This window comes from Arachis duranensis, chromosome 4, assembly GCF_000817695.3.
Source record: "Arachis duranensis cultivar V14167 chromosome 4, aradu.V14167.gnm2.J7QH, whole genome shotgun sequence".
Classification (NCBI taxonomy): domain Eukaryota; kingdom Viridiplantae; phylum Streptophyta; class Magnoliopsida; order Fabales; family Fabaceae; genus Arachis; species Arachis duranensis.
In genome coordinates this window covers 118,177,797-118,191,584 of record NC_029775.3, presented here as the reverse complement: position 1 = coordinate 118,191,584, position 13,788 = coordinate 118,177,797, and the positions used below count along the sequence as shown (strand labels likewise).

General features: G+C 30.4%; 2 protein-coding genes across 2 annotated transcripts in view; both read left to right on the top strand.

The window, feature by feature from the left end:
- Window positions 1-593, top strand: part of LOC107486238 (isoflavone 7-O-methyltransferase-like) — a 2,100-nt gene extending 1,507 nt beyond the window's left edge. The window contains exon 2 of the mRNA XM_016106792.3: window positions 234-593. Within this exon, the coding sequence (XP_015962278.1) occupies window positions 234-533 (300 nt within the window). The 3' untranslated portion in view covers window positions 534-593. The remainder of the gene's footprint in view (window positions 1-233) is intronic.
- Window positions 594-7,567: 6,974 nt separating this feature from the next.
- LOC107486555 (isoflavone 7-O-methyltransferase-like) lies at window positions 7,568-8,366 on the top strand. Its single transcript, XM_016107105.3, has one exon. The coding sequence runs from the start codon at window positions 7,568-7,570 to the stop codon at window positions 8,348-8,350; it is 783 nt and encodes a 260-aa protein (XP_015962591.2). The 3' UTR covers window positions 8,351-8,366.
- Window positions 8,367-13,788: the final 5,422 nt, after the last annotated feature.

Below are 13,788 nucleotides of genomic sequence, written 5' to 3'. Positions count from 1 at the left end.
GTCATAATTTTTTTAATTTTTATTTTTTGAATGATTTAGGATTTATAATTTAAAATTTGAAAGTTAAGATTTATAATTTAAAATTTTAAAAAATTGGCTAATATTAAAGATGAAGAATTGATCATCAGGATTTATATTATTTGTTGGTAGAATTATTTATGGGCAAGAGACATTAAAGGTGAAGAAAATGGTATGATACAATTCCTAACCTTTTTGTTTTGTTTTTAATTTAGTGGATTCTACATGATTGGGATGATGAACATTGTGTAAAGATATTGAAGAAATGCAAAGATGCAATTTCAAAGAACACTAAAGGAGGAAAAGCAATTATCATAGATTTTGTGATAAATGAAAAACAAGATGAATTTGGACTTACTCAAATGAAGCTCAGAATGGATATTGCCATGACAACTTTGAATGGAAAGGAGAGAAGTGAAGAGGAATTCAAGAAGCTTTTTTTGGAAGCAGGCTTTGAAGATTATAAAATATTTCCTTTAACCGGAATGTATTCTCTTATTGTGGTTTTTTCTTAGTTTATCCTTAAGAATAATTAACGTTGAGATGACCATTAATAAGTGTCACAAAACAAAAAATGTTACGAGAGTTAGATAAATAATATACCAAAAATGTTCGGTAACAAAAAAATTTAGCCAAAAATAGTCACAATTTATTTTATTTAATATTTATTAATTATTATAATAATTAATATATTAAATAAGATAAATTCTAATTTTTTATCTTTCTAGTATTACCGATATTTTTTCATTCATAATAATAGTTCAAGATTATTTATAGTAGTTTGAACATTAATAGGGATAAAACTAAATGATATTATTTTACTTTAGTTATTTTTAGAGTTTAATGAAAATTTATAGCTAAATATTAGTACTAAAGTTACACGGTTTTTGTTTTTGTATATATACCAAAATCATTTTGTAAATTGTAATCCTTAACCCATTTGTTTTTTTTTTTTTTATGGTATTATATGGGCTGACGCTTAAAGAAAGAGAAACCTACATGTAAATTGTAGCCCCTCTTTCATTATCTCTGAGAATACTTAGAATCTCAAAAGGAGGTAAGTCCCAAAAAACATAGTCAATTTTTGAATTCATACTCAATCTAGCCAGGTAATCAGCACTTCTATTTCCTTCTCTATAAATATGTACAAAAACTATATTCCACTCTCTTTTCATCAGTTCATTCACTTTTCTGCTTATGGGGTTAGGGTGTCTCCCCAATTCCTTCCTCCCATTCAAGAGACTCATCACTGTCGCAGAATCAATCTCAGCAATAATTTTATGAAAATCCATAGTCCAAGCCAAACCTAAACCCTTGTATACACCCCAAAACTCTGCATCAAACGCTGATCCTCCCCTAATTTTGTAAGTGAAATCCGCAATCCATCTTCCTTCTTCTGTCCGCAGGAGGCCGCCACACCCACTTGCTAGAGGAGTTCTCACTGCCGACCCGTCCGTGTTCAACTTGACCCACACATGGGGGGTGGGTTCCAGCAGATGTTCCTCTTCATTTTTGCTCCTTGCTTCCTCACTTGGTAAGCTCTTCCCAAAGTCTCATGTATTTTCTTAACCTGTTTGATGATTTCATTGTGTGGTTGAGGTGGTCTTTGATATTGATGGTTGTTTAATTCCTTATTCCTCCAGTGCCATAATCTCCAGCATGTAGTAATGAAAATATCTTTCCAGTTCAAACCATTGTCTGCACTCCATTGCTTCTTGAGGTTAGTTTCTATCCATTGCTCCCAATTAAGTTGAAAGAATTGAGAAATGAATTTAGTATTGATAAGTTTACACCAAATAGTTGAGGCTTTAGGGAAATTTCTAAACACATGTAATACATCTTCAGTGTTCCCATTGCAAAGTTGACAGCTTTCATTACCCTCGAAAATTCTAACTTTTCACTGGTTGGTCATGATTCTTCTGTGCATGGCTGTCTATAGAAAAACTTTTGCTCTTTGTGGTCCCTTCCAACTCCAAAATTTTATCCAAGTCGAATTTTCTCATTCCGACCAATTTGATAGAGCTTTATATGTTGCACTAATAGAGAAGTCTCCATCTTCGAAGTGTCTCCACCCTCTTCTATCGTCCTCATTCTCAGCTCTGTGAGGGTTAATTTTAAGAATCTTCTCCCCTATATCTTGGGGTAAATTGTTAGTAAATTTTTCCGTGTCCCACATTCCTTTTTCATTGGTCCATTTCCACACCAAACTTTCAGTGTCTACATTAGCTAGGTCACAAGCTGCTTCCATGAGAGGAGCTTCTCCTTCAATCCATTTCCTACATATTGGATGGTGCCATTATTGAACTTGGGCCAAAGCTTTGTGATTTCTTTCCAGAATTGAGAATCTGTAGTTTTTGAAGAGCTATTACTATTTAAATTCCTCCCTTTACAATACTTGTAGGATAGAACCCGAACCCACAGTGTATTTGGATTTTTCAATGCCTGTCACATATTCTTTAAAAGGAACGCATCATTCATGGTGGTTAGACTTCTGAACCCTATCCCTCCTGCATGTTTTGGTTGATATAGAATTTTTCAGCTTACTAAGTGCATTTTCTTTTGATTCTGGTCATCACCCCAAATAAAACTCTTTTGGAATTTTTCCACCTCTTGACAATTTCCTCTCAGAATTCTATCATGTTGCATATTATAATTAAAGATGGGATTCAGCACAAAGTGGGCTAGAGTAAGCCTTCCAGCCAAGGAGAGGCATTTAGATTTCCAACCCTTAAGTTTGTTTGAACCCTTTCTAAGATATCTTTAAAATTCTCTTTTTCAGCCCTTTTATTAGTTACCATTGCTCTTAAATATTTTTTCAGTTCTTTTTACTCTAAAATCAGTCTTGCAAAGAATTTTTCTTTTGACTGCTAATAAAGATTTAATAAATTTTTATAGAAAAAAAAATCAAACAATTGCATATTTGGATCAAGAACAATAAGCCCGCCTTATATCATAATTGTGGTCACGGATTAATTAGATACGCTCTTCGATATCATTTTTGGTCATTTTTTATTATTGTCCATCGTCATGGTAGTAATTTTTTTGAATTTGAGTTCTATCTTTATAATTGTGGTGATAGCACAAATATTATTTTTAATAATGTTTTATAATAAAAAAAATTTTAATTATGAAAGAACAAAACGTCACTGACGTTTTGTAATAAAAAATATTATTTTAATTATTAAAACACAAAACGTCAAGGATATTTTGTTAAAAAGATATTATTTTAATTAAAAAAATACAAAACATCAATGACATTTTGTAGATGACTATAATAGTATTTAACACACAGTTTGATTCATCGTAAAGGATTTCACCCATACTAATACAATATTAAAAAGAAAAAGTTCGAAATAGAGAGAGCAAGTGCATTTTATGATAAAAAAAAATTGATATGATTGCAAAGCGGAATAATGTTGATGAAAATAATGATATCTCATCTCAAAGCTTCAACGTGTGCACTCATGATGTCAAATAAAGTCCCTTGTCATTTGTTAGGGTTCTCTTGTTCCCTTGTATTATATATATATATATATATATATACACACCATCCCACGAGGAACAACATAATGATGATGAGGTCAAAGACATGCATTATTTAAAGTTAGAGACAATAGAATGCTATCATATTCATCCATATCACATCTTAAGATATTATTATTACACTACAAGAAGTACGGTTAACAGCGGCGATTTTTTTGTGATCTACGGCGGTTTAAAACCGCCGCAAAATCATTTTCTGGCGGTTCACCAGACAGCCATGGATATGGGCGCCGCGGTTGGATTTGGCGGCGGTTTCCAGCAACCGCTGGCATAACCGCCACTAAATCAATATTTTGCGGCACACTAACAGAAAACTGCCGCCGAATTTTGCTGACACAATTTCCCTCATATTTACCAGCGGAATCTTAACCGCCGCAATGTTATACGATATGTCTGACTGGCCGCACGTTTAGCGGCGGTTTTAAAAAAGCCGCTAAATGCTAATGTAGTTTCTGTCAGAGATTCCGGCAGTTACAAACCGCCGCCAGATATAATAGTTTCTACAATCATCGAATCAAAATAGAGGCGGTTTAAAACCGCCGCTATGTAATATTAAATTTAAAAAAATAAAAATTTAGAATTTTTTAAAAAATCACACCAAATTGGTTTAAAATATTATTCAATGATTTTTTAAAATTCTTCTTATATTTTTTATTATTTTAAAGATTGAATATTTTCAATCTTAGAATCTAAACTTGTATCAAAAACAAAATCGAGATATAAGCAAAACAGGAAATATATATATCCACGAAAATACGAATAAAAAAAATCTCTTTCAAAGAGTTGCTCAGTCTAATTCAATAAAATGTTTGCTTCAATGCAACATATCTCCAATTCTAATATTCTAGTATTCACTCTATCATCCCACAAAACTCATCCCTGCAGCGATGTCTGGTGGCAGCTCCTCACCCTGCCGTTGAAACAGATAAATTAGAGCACTCTCCATCGCCTTCATCTTTTTCTTATCTGCTGCTGCCTCATCCTCCATCGCCTTCCTCTTCAACTTCTCGCCTTCCAGCTGTGCCTCCAGTTCAAGCAGCTTCCTCTGAGTCTCCTCTTGTTGGACTCCGTTGCCAAGCCCATGTGAATTTGGACCGAAGAGTTGACTAGGAGTCGGTCCAAAACCCACACCACGTACTCTACCCGGTTTCTCTTTTCCGAAAACCTGAGCAATGGAATCATTCTGAGACAACACTCTAGATGACTCATCCTGTTGCTCAATCTCCTCAATTCTTTCCTACAGACACAAATTAGCAAATACAAGAATTTTGTTGATGAGTCCATCTCATGTCAAAAACACACCAAATGATAACATAGGATGCCAAACACTATAACTAGCTGTAACGGATAGATAAAAATCATTCATTCAAATTCCTGCTCCCAACTATTTCCAAATTACGTCGAAGTTCAAAAAGTCTATAAACATAACAGGCAAATTAGCAATCACACTTATAGTAAGCTGGAATATGAATTGTAAAAGTATCAATAGAGTATCAAACCATTCATCAAACATAACACCTCTAACTTTAACTTGGCATGCAGTGCACATTCTGTGGCAGGGATGGTATAATGGCAATGATTGAAGGAAGAGACCAACCTCTTACTCATTCACAAAGTCATTCAGGGAAGTATGTAAACTAACTATTATAGTTCATTGTTGCTGATATATAATCTAACTACTGTAATTAGCTCTTATAGCTTTTCTCTAACTAGGTAAAAGTAAACATTATCAGGTTGTATATTTACTGTTGAAAACTAGATATATGTTATCCCTTATGCTTGAAAATTACTTAAGAACTCAAAACTTGCATGGATATTAATTTTCATGGTGAAGCAAGGTTAATATTAACTCGACTTTTTTCCATCTTTAGGTTCTAATTAAACAAGGCATGCTCTGTCAGAGAGACAAGGTTGCATTACAATATGTTAATCCAAAATTCCGAACCAAGGGTGAAAACACGAATGAAAGCTCAAAATGTTAGAACTCACCAGGGACAGGGAGAGGCCATGATAGCTCAGGATGGCGAACGGTGGAGGGTGGCTCAACAGTTTCGTGCAAGGCGGGCAGAGGACCCAGGATCGGCAGCACCTTCGCAGTGGAGCAGCGACGGCAGCAGAGTTCGCGCGCTTCCAATGACTCTTCGCGGGGTTCTGGTTAATTTGGGGAAGAATGAATTAGAATTTATAGGAGAACTTAAAAAGGCGGAAAGGAGAAATTGAGTTAACAAATCCTCACCTGGTGGCGTTTTGTGATGCAATCGCCGCTGATTTGTGGCCCGCGAAGGAGTCCTGCCTTCACAACCTTGTTTTGGAATTGCAGCAATGGGTGTGCTTCGCGGGCTACCAGTTACTCTTCGCGGGTTTTCTTGAAATTTGGGGGGAATCAACTCAGGGTTATAAGAAAAAAAGGGGGCAAAACAAAAATTAGATTGCTTAAGATTGGATCCTCACCTGGCGGCGTTTTGTGATGGAGTCGCCGCTGATGATAAGGCACGAGAAGGAGTTCTGCTTTCCCAGCATATTTTGCGGCGGCAAGGTGTGTGGCCTCCAGATCTTCGCCGCTATTTACCGTGCCTCACATAGGCGATGGCGGCGTTTTTGGTGGAGTCGCCGCTGATGACCGTGGCACGCAAAGGAGTTCTGCTTTTCCCAGCATGCTTTGCGGCGGCGAGGTGTGTGGCCTCCAAATCTTGGCCGCTATTCACCGTGCCTGGCGTAGTGTTAACTCGGTATAAAAAATAAATGAATAAAAAATAAAATTTTAAAAATATTTAACAATAATAATATAAATTTTTTTATGTAATTATCCATTTTTTTTGTTAATATAACAATAATGATTTAATATATTTATAAAAAAAATTTATACTATAAATTATAAAAGTTAACTTAGTATAAAACTTAAATGAGCACAATGAATAGTTAATTTTCATAAACTTTCAGTGTGAATATATTTTACATACGTATTATTGCAACAACAACAACAAAATTTTATTCTATCTACTAAGTAAAACCGATTAACTAAATTAATTAACATTAGAGTCCTATTATGTATTAAAATTGCAATAAGACTATTTATACGTTGATATCTAAAGACTATTTTATGTATGGTCTGTCTTCCTCGCTCTACTTTTCATTTTTTATCTATTTTTTATATCATTCACCTTTTTAATTGAATATTCTTCAAATCTTCTTTTCACCTATTTAAATTACATGAAAAGATAAAAATTTTATCATCTTTTCAATAATAACTATTATTCTAACTTTCTCTTTTATAAACCAAATCCAACTAAATTAAATAATAAAATTTAGAATAATATTAGTTATAATTGATTTTTATTATGTTAGACTAATTTAATTAAACTTAATTATTAAAAAATTTAGATGTGTACGGTTATTCTTTTTGGAGACTACTTTAATAAAAATACTAAAAATATTTTTTAAAGATATTTATATGTGTCATGTTATTATTGTCTTTATTAAACTGGTTAATAATTTATTTTTTAATAAATTAGAACAAAATCGGTTTATTATAGTAACAATAATAAACTCAATTATCTGCATTATAATTATTAGACCCAATTTGATCCGATCGAATTATACAATCTAAATCGAATATCTTTAAATTGTTTGATAAAAAGATAAATATATCTCTAACTTTTTATTTTGCAGACTTTTAAATCTCTAAAAATTTAAAAAATACAATTAGATCCCTAAAAAAATTAGATTTATTGTTATTGTTATAAAAAATCGATTTTATTCTAATTTGTTAAAAAATTCAAAAATAACTGATTCATTAACACGTCCAATAATAATGCGACATGTAAGCGTCTTTACAAAAAAATATTTTACCGTCTTTATGGAAGCGTCCCCATTCTTTTTTCCACCCCTATAAACATATACCAAACCCAACCACCAAATCAAACATCCAACAACCAAATCAAACACAACCAAACCAAAAGTTTATGAATTGAAAAGCGGAAAAAGAAGAAGAGAGTGTAGTTGCAATATGGAGTTGCTAAGTGAGTGCAAGGCAAGTGAGATATTTGAAGGACAAGTTGTTGTCTACAAACACCTTTATGCATACCTAGATTCCATGTGTCTCAAATGGTGTCTGGACCTCAACATAGCAGACATAATCCACAACCATGGCCAACCCATTACCCTTCATCACTTGGCCTCAACATTGCAAGTTCCGCCGTCCAAAATCAACGGCGTTCGCCGCTTCATGCGCCACCTTGCTCACAACGGATTCTTCCACATAACAAGGCTACTCCATGATGATAATGAAGAAAAGGAAGCATATGCTCTCACTATTGCTTCAAAGCTTCTTCTCAAAGGAACTCAACATTGTTTAGCTCCAATGTCAAACTGTGTTCTTGATCCCACTTTGTCAGGTGCTTACCATTTCCTTGGAAAATGGACTCTTGAAGAAAATCTTACTTTATTTGAAATTTCCCTTGGAACAAATCTTTGGGACTTTTTTAGCAAAAACCCTTCATATTTGAGTTTCTTCAATGAGTCAATGGCTAGTGACTCTCAAATGGTGAAGTTGGCATTGAAAGATCATAGTGCTGTCTTTGAAGGGTTGGAATCCATTGTAGATGTTGGTGGTGGAAATGGAACCGTATCTAAGATTATCAATGACATGTTTCCCAAATTCAATTGCATAGTGTTTGACCTTCCACATGTTGTGGAGAATTTTACAGGAAGCAACAATTTGAGCTTTGTTGGTGGAGACATGTTTATTTCTATTCCTCGTGCTCATGCTATTCTCACTACAAGAAAATAGAGTTATTTTGACACTTTATTTTTTAACACCATAATTAAATGTCAAAATTAATATATATTTTTGACAAATATCACAAATGTCAAATTTTTTATATTTTTTTGGCGAAAAATTTGACCGTAGAAAATTACTCCTCAATTTTGACACCCATTTGTTTTCAATTTACTCTACTATTTTTTTTCTTTTTTGGGCTCTGTTAATTTTGACATCACACTGTTCTCAGTTTAGGATTATACTACTCATTCTTTATCTTCAAAATCTCAATTTATTCTTTAGTTTCAAGATCACATCTCATTCTTTGTTAAAATTTTTTGTTGAGAATATTTTATAATCAATAAGTGTCAAAATAAATAGTATTTTTGACAATTAATAAGTATCACAGAAAATATGTTCTCAAAATTTTCTAACAAATTATTTTTGACAGCCAATATTTATCAAAATAAGATTCAAATTTTTTCCACAATCGCTTATATGTTAAAAATACTATTTTTGACAAAACTTTTATTAACATATTTTCATAGTTAAAATAGTGTCTAAATTTATTTTTTTGACAAATTTTAATTTTCTTTTACACATTATAACCCTAAAAAATAATCTATATTGTTGTAGTGTCTACTTAAGGTATGTTTCTGTAAATTACAAAGATTTTATCTGATTAATCGTTAAAAATATAACAATTCTGCGGTAGCGTCGGCACGGTTGGCTGGTTGGCTGGAGGGGTTGCAACGAAATAGGTAAAGCTACAACAGCAAGAACAGGGAGATTAGAAATTGGAAAAATATGATGATATTGAGAGTAACCATTCAATGTGTTTAATTGTTAATTCTAAATTTTTTAAATTTAAAATTTGATAATTAGATAATTAATTAAAAATTTAATTTTTAATTATAATTTATCTTCCTTTTTTAAATTATTGTTCATACTTGTCATTAATTTCTTGTATTTTTTTAAAATATAATTATTTATTTATAAGGTTTCTTTAATTAATTTAAGCTTTTTAAGAAAATAATATATTATGATATTGTATTAAAATTTTATTTTATGACCTTTTTTTGGTACAAAATAATAAATGGTGATACAATAATTTAAAATTTTAAAATGACAAAGCATACGTTCACTTTTTTATTTTTCATATTGAGAAGAAGATAGAGTATCATATGGGTATGAGAGTACATAGTGCTTTATGTAAGTGTGATAGTTTGAAAATTGTTGGTCCGATTCAATGACTTGTAAATTTTTTTTTATCCAACAAAGAAATCACTGAATCTGATTTCTTTGGACCCAACAAAATTTGAACGTAAAACATGAAATCGGTGAGCCCGATTTTCATGCATTGCCTTCTATAAACCACAAATTAGACGGTTCGATTTATGTCTCCTTTCAACTGCAATAAATCGAACCGTCCGATTTCTTCCCTTCACCTAAACACGGTCACAACGGTGTAAAACTCCCCCAAGTTCTATAACCCAGCATTACACCAAACTTGATCTCATATCAAAAAAAATTAGCCCATATCGTTCACCATTTAATCTGTATGTCATGTTTATAAAAAATAAAAATTAAAATAGATAATTTTTAAATTTTACTCGATTAAAATAAAAAAATTATAAATGTCAAAACTAAAAAACAAATATTTTACTTAGACTATAAACATATCTAAACATTTCTATATTTTGAATTAAACAGAATTGACCATTAAATAATAAACATTCATTTTCTTTTTTCTTTTTTTATGTAAAACTTCATTCATCTATATTGATAATTTTTTTAAGAAAAGAAAACAATTAGCGTACTTGCTTGTTGATAAATTGGATTGCTCTTGGAAAAGGCAATTAATATTGTGAACTTTTTTTGCTTTGTTTTGTTTTTGCAGTGGATTTTACATGATTGGGATGATGAACATTGTGTAAAAATATTAAAAAAATGTAAAGATGCAATTTTAAATAATGTTAAAGGAGGAAAAGTAATTATCATAGATACTGTGATGAATGAAAACCATGAAGAGCATGAACTTACTCAATTGAAGCTAAGGATGGATATTATGATGACACATGTGAATGGAAAGGAGAGAAGCCAAGAAGAATTGAAGAAATTATTTTTGGAAGCAGGTTTTCAAAATTATAAAATATCCCCTTTAACTGGAATATATTCTCTTATTGAGGTCTATCCTTAAGAATTGGTATTGGTTGTTACAATCTGTTAAATAACTAATTTGCTCTCTAAGCAGCAAATTAGTTTCAATGCAAATTTCTTTATTATTCAGTTTACAATTGTCTAGCTATTATTAATTATTAATTATTCCCACGGCAGTTTTGTATGGCTGTGTTTATTTTTAAGAACAAAATAAGATAAGACACTGAGAACAACACAGAATAAGATACTGATGGATAGAGATACAAAATTTTGTATTCTTGCATTTTGTTTGGTGATAAATTAAAATAATTTATGAAAATTCAATTTATTTTCATTTTTTTCATTCAAAAAATTCGAGATGAAAAATATAACAACAAAAAATATAATTATAAAAAATTAATAAAAATAATAAAAGAAAAAATAAAAAATAAGTTAATGTCTCTGTGTCTTTTCTGTCAGAATGGACAAAAAATACACTAATTTAGTGTCTCTAGACACATTATCTCTGTCTATATCTCTTCTGCCAAATACGATTTTATGTTTCAGTGTTCCTATCTCAGTATTCTATTTCTATAAACAAATGTAGCCTATGTGTATTTCGTTGTGTTTTCAAGTTTGACTTTGTGTCCTACATTTATTAAGTTTTGATTATGTAAACAAATATACTCTTTTTTATTTTATAATAATTATTGTCACAAACAAAAAATACACGTACTAAGAAAAAGAGATTATGTTAGCACACAAAATTATCCTTATAGTAGTTTCCACTTACAAAGTTAATATTATTTATACTCTTTTGCAATGTTATATAATTATTAATAAGAGTAAAAATAGAGAGAAAATACATTACTATTATAAAATATATATAGTGAAATATAGGATACAGATGTTGTTTTAAAGATGTGCTTATGTGGCAAAACCCAAACCACATATTTTAAAACCACACTTTTCACTTAAAATCGTAACTCTTCACAAAGAAAAGCGTCACCTAATGGAAAAAAGTAAATTAGAAGATTTAAGAGAAGAAATAATTAAGTTATCAAAATTAATAGATCAAAAACTAATGATTTTAACCAATGTTAATTGTAATGACACTGAATTCTTAAAATCAATACAAAATTATTTTTCTCAAAATCTTTATTTTACTATAAGTTTTATTGAAGGACTTCAAAAACCTGAAAAAACTTATTTTTTACACGGGATTTCTAAAAAATGCTACCATGGAAATGATTCCCCACATCTTCATCATACTTTTAACCCACACTTAAATTCTATAGTAGATATGCTTGAAGAAATATTAGTATCTATAAAATTTCAAAGAAATAAGGAAAAAGAGAACCCCAAAGAAGAAAAATTTCAAAATATAATCAACATAACAGACTTAAAAGTAAAACCACCATTGAAATTATGAATATTGAAGAAAAATTAGAAGAAGTTACAATGCTTTTTAAACAATTAAAAATGGCTCAAGAAAATAATATTATGGAACAAGGATTTCAAATAGAAGAAGAATTAGTAAATTCTGAAAATCCAGGAAATGGAAGGAGAAAGAATGCTCGATTTAGACCGCAAAAAGAACGAAAAAGAAATTTTCGAAAATTGGCTGAATTCCTTCTTATTAGAAGCCTTTACTAATCCAAAACTTAGTAAATTGTCTGGAAGGGACATTTGGAATTACATATGGTTTCATACTAAAGGAACTATAAGAGATTATATGACATCAATAGAAAACCAAATAATAGAAGAATTAGAAACAAAAACAACAGCTTATGATAAGATATTATATATAATGATGATTCTATATAAAGAATTTTTTGGAAAAAATATTAAAGATCATAGACAAGAAGTCTATAATAAAGAATATCAAGAAGCAAAAAACCATTTAGCTAATATTCAGATATATGATTTATGTAATGTGGAGTCTTATATATGTGAATATAGAATACATTATTACAAATTAAAAGAAGAAGATAAAAATCATTATCTTAGTATGTATATAACAAAACTTTCATATCCTGCTAATGAATTTATAATGGGAAGATTTATAAGAGAAATAAATAGAGGAACAATTGAAAATAATTTTGGTGGAGCAACCTCTGCTATATGAGAGGAAATAAAAGAACGTTGTATGCAAAAAGTAACTCAAAAGATTTGCAAATATAATCAGAATTTGCTGTCAGGATAATGAGAAAATACCTCAAAAATATGGTCTTAATAAAAATTTTCAAAGAAAAAGAAAATATCAATTTAGAAAAAAAAAATACTATCCAAATTGGAGAAAAAAAAGATATTTTAGAAAAGAAAATAACAATAAAAACAAAAGACAAAGAAATAACTATTGCCCGAATAAAAAAGAAAATTGTAAATGTTGGTATTGCCAAGAAGAAGGACACTACGCAAATGAATGCCCGAAAAAGAATGATAAAAAGGATCTTACTAAACAAATAGAAATTGCTAAGTCTTGTTTCATGGAACCATTAGAAGAATATGATGATAACTTAGACTATATTTTTGAATATGTCTCCGAAACAGACTCAGTGACTGAGTAATAATGCTACATTTATCACTATAAAAATAACAGAAAAGTTTATAAATGCTTTCATAGATTCTGGAGCAACACAATGCTTTGCTAGTTCAAATATAAAACTTGATTGGAAAAAATTAAAGAAACCATTAAAAGTTAGAATAGCTGACAAATCAATACATAAAATTAACCAAAAAGCAGAGATGGTTGAAATCTTTATTCAAAATTATAGGTTCATTGTTCCATCTATATATATGTTAGATTCTGGAATGGATTTTATCATAGGAAATAAAATATATGTGTTAGATTCTGGAATGGATTTTATCATAAGAAATAACTTTTTAAAGCTATATCATCCATTCATTCAAGAATTAACATACATAGTTTTAAAAGCTCCACACGATTCTTCAATAAATCAAAAATCAAAACGTATAAAAATACCAACTACTACTATAGATAAGATCTTAAAATTTAAAATATTTTCTATATTAGAGACATGTTATTTAAATTTATACTTTCAGATAAATATCCCAAAAATAATCTTGAAATAAAGATAGAATAACTTTTGGATGAAATTTGTGCTGAAAATCCTTTAGATATTAAAAATACAAATAACGAATTAGTAAGTATTAAATTAAAAGATCCTACAAAAGAGATAAATATTCCAAATAAAATTCCTTATTCCGCAAGAGATAGAGAAGAGTTCTCACTAGAATGTAAAGATCTTTTGGAAAAAGAAATTATAAGATTAAGTAAAAGTCCTCATGCAGCTCCAGCCTTTTAT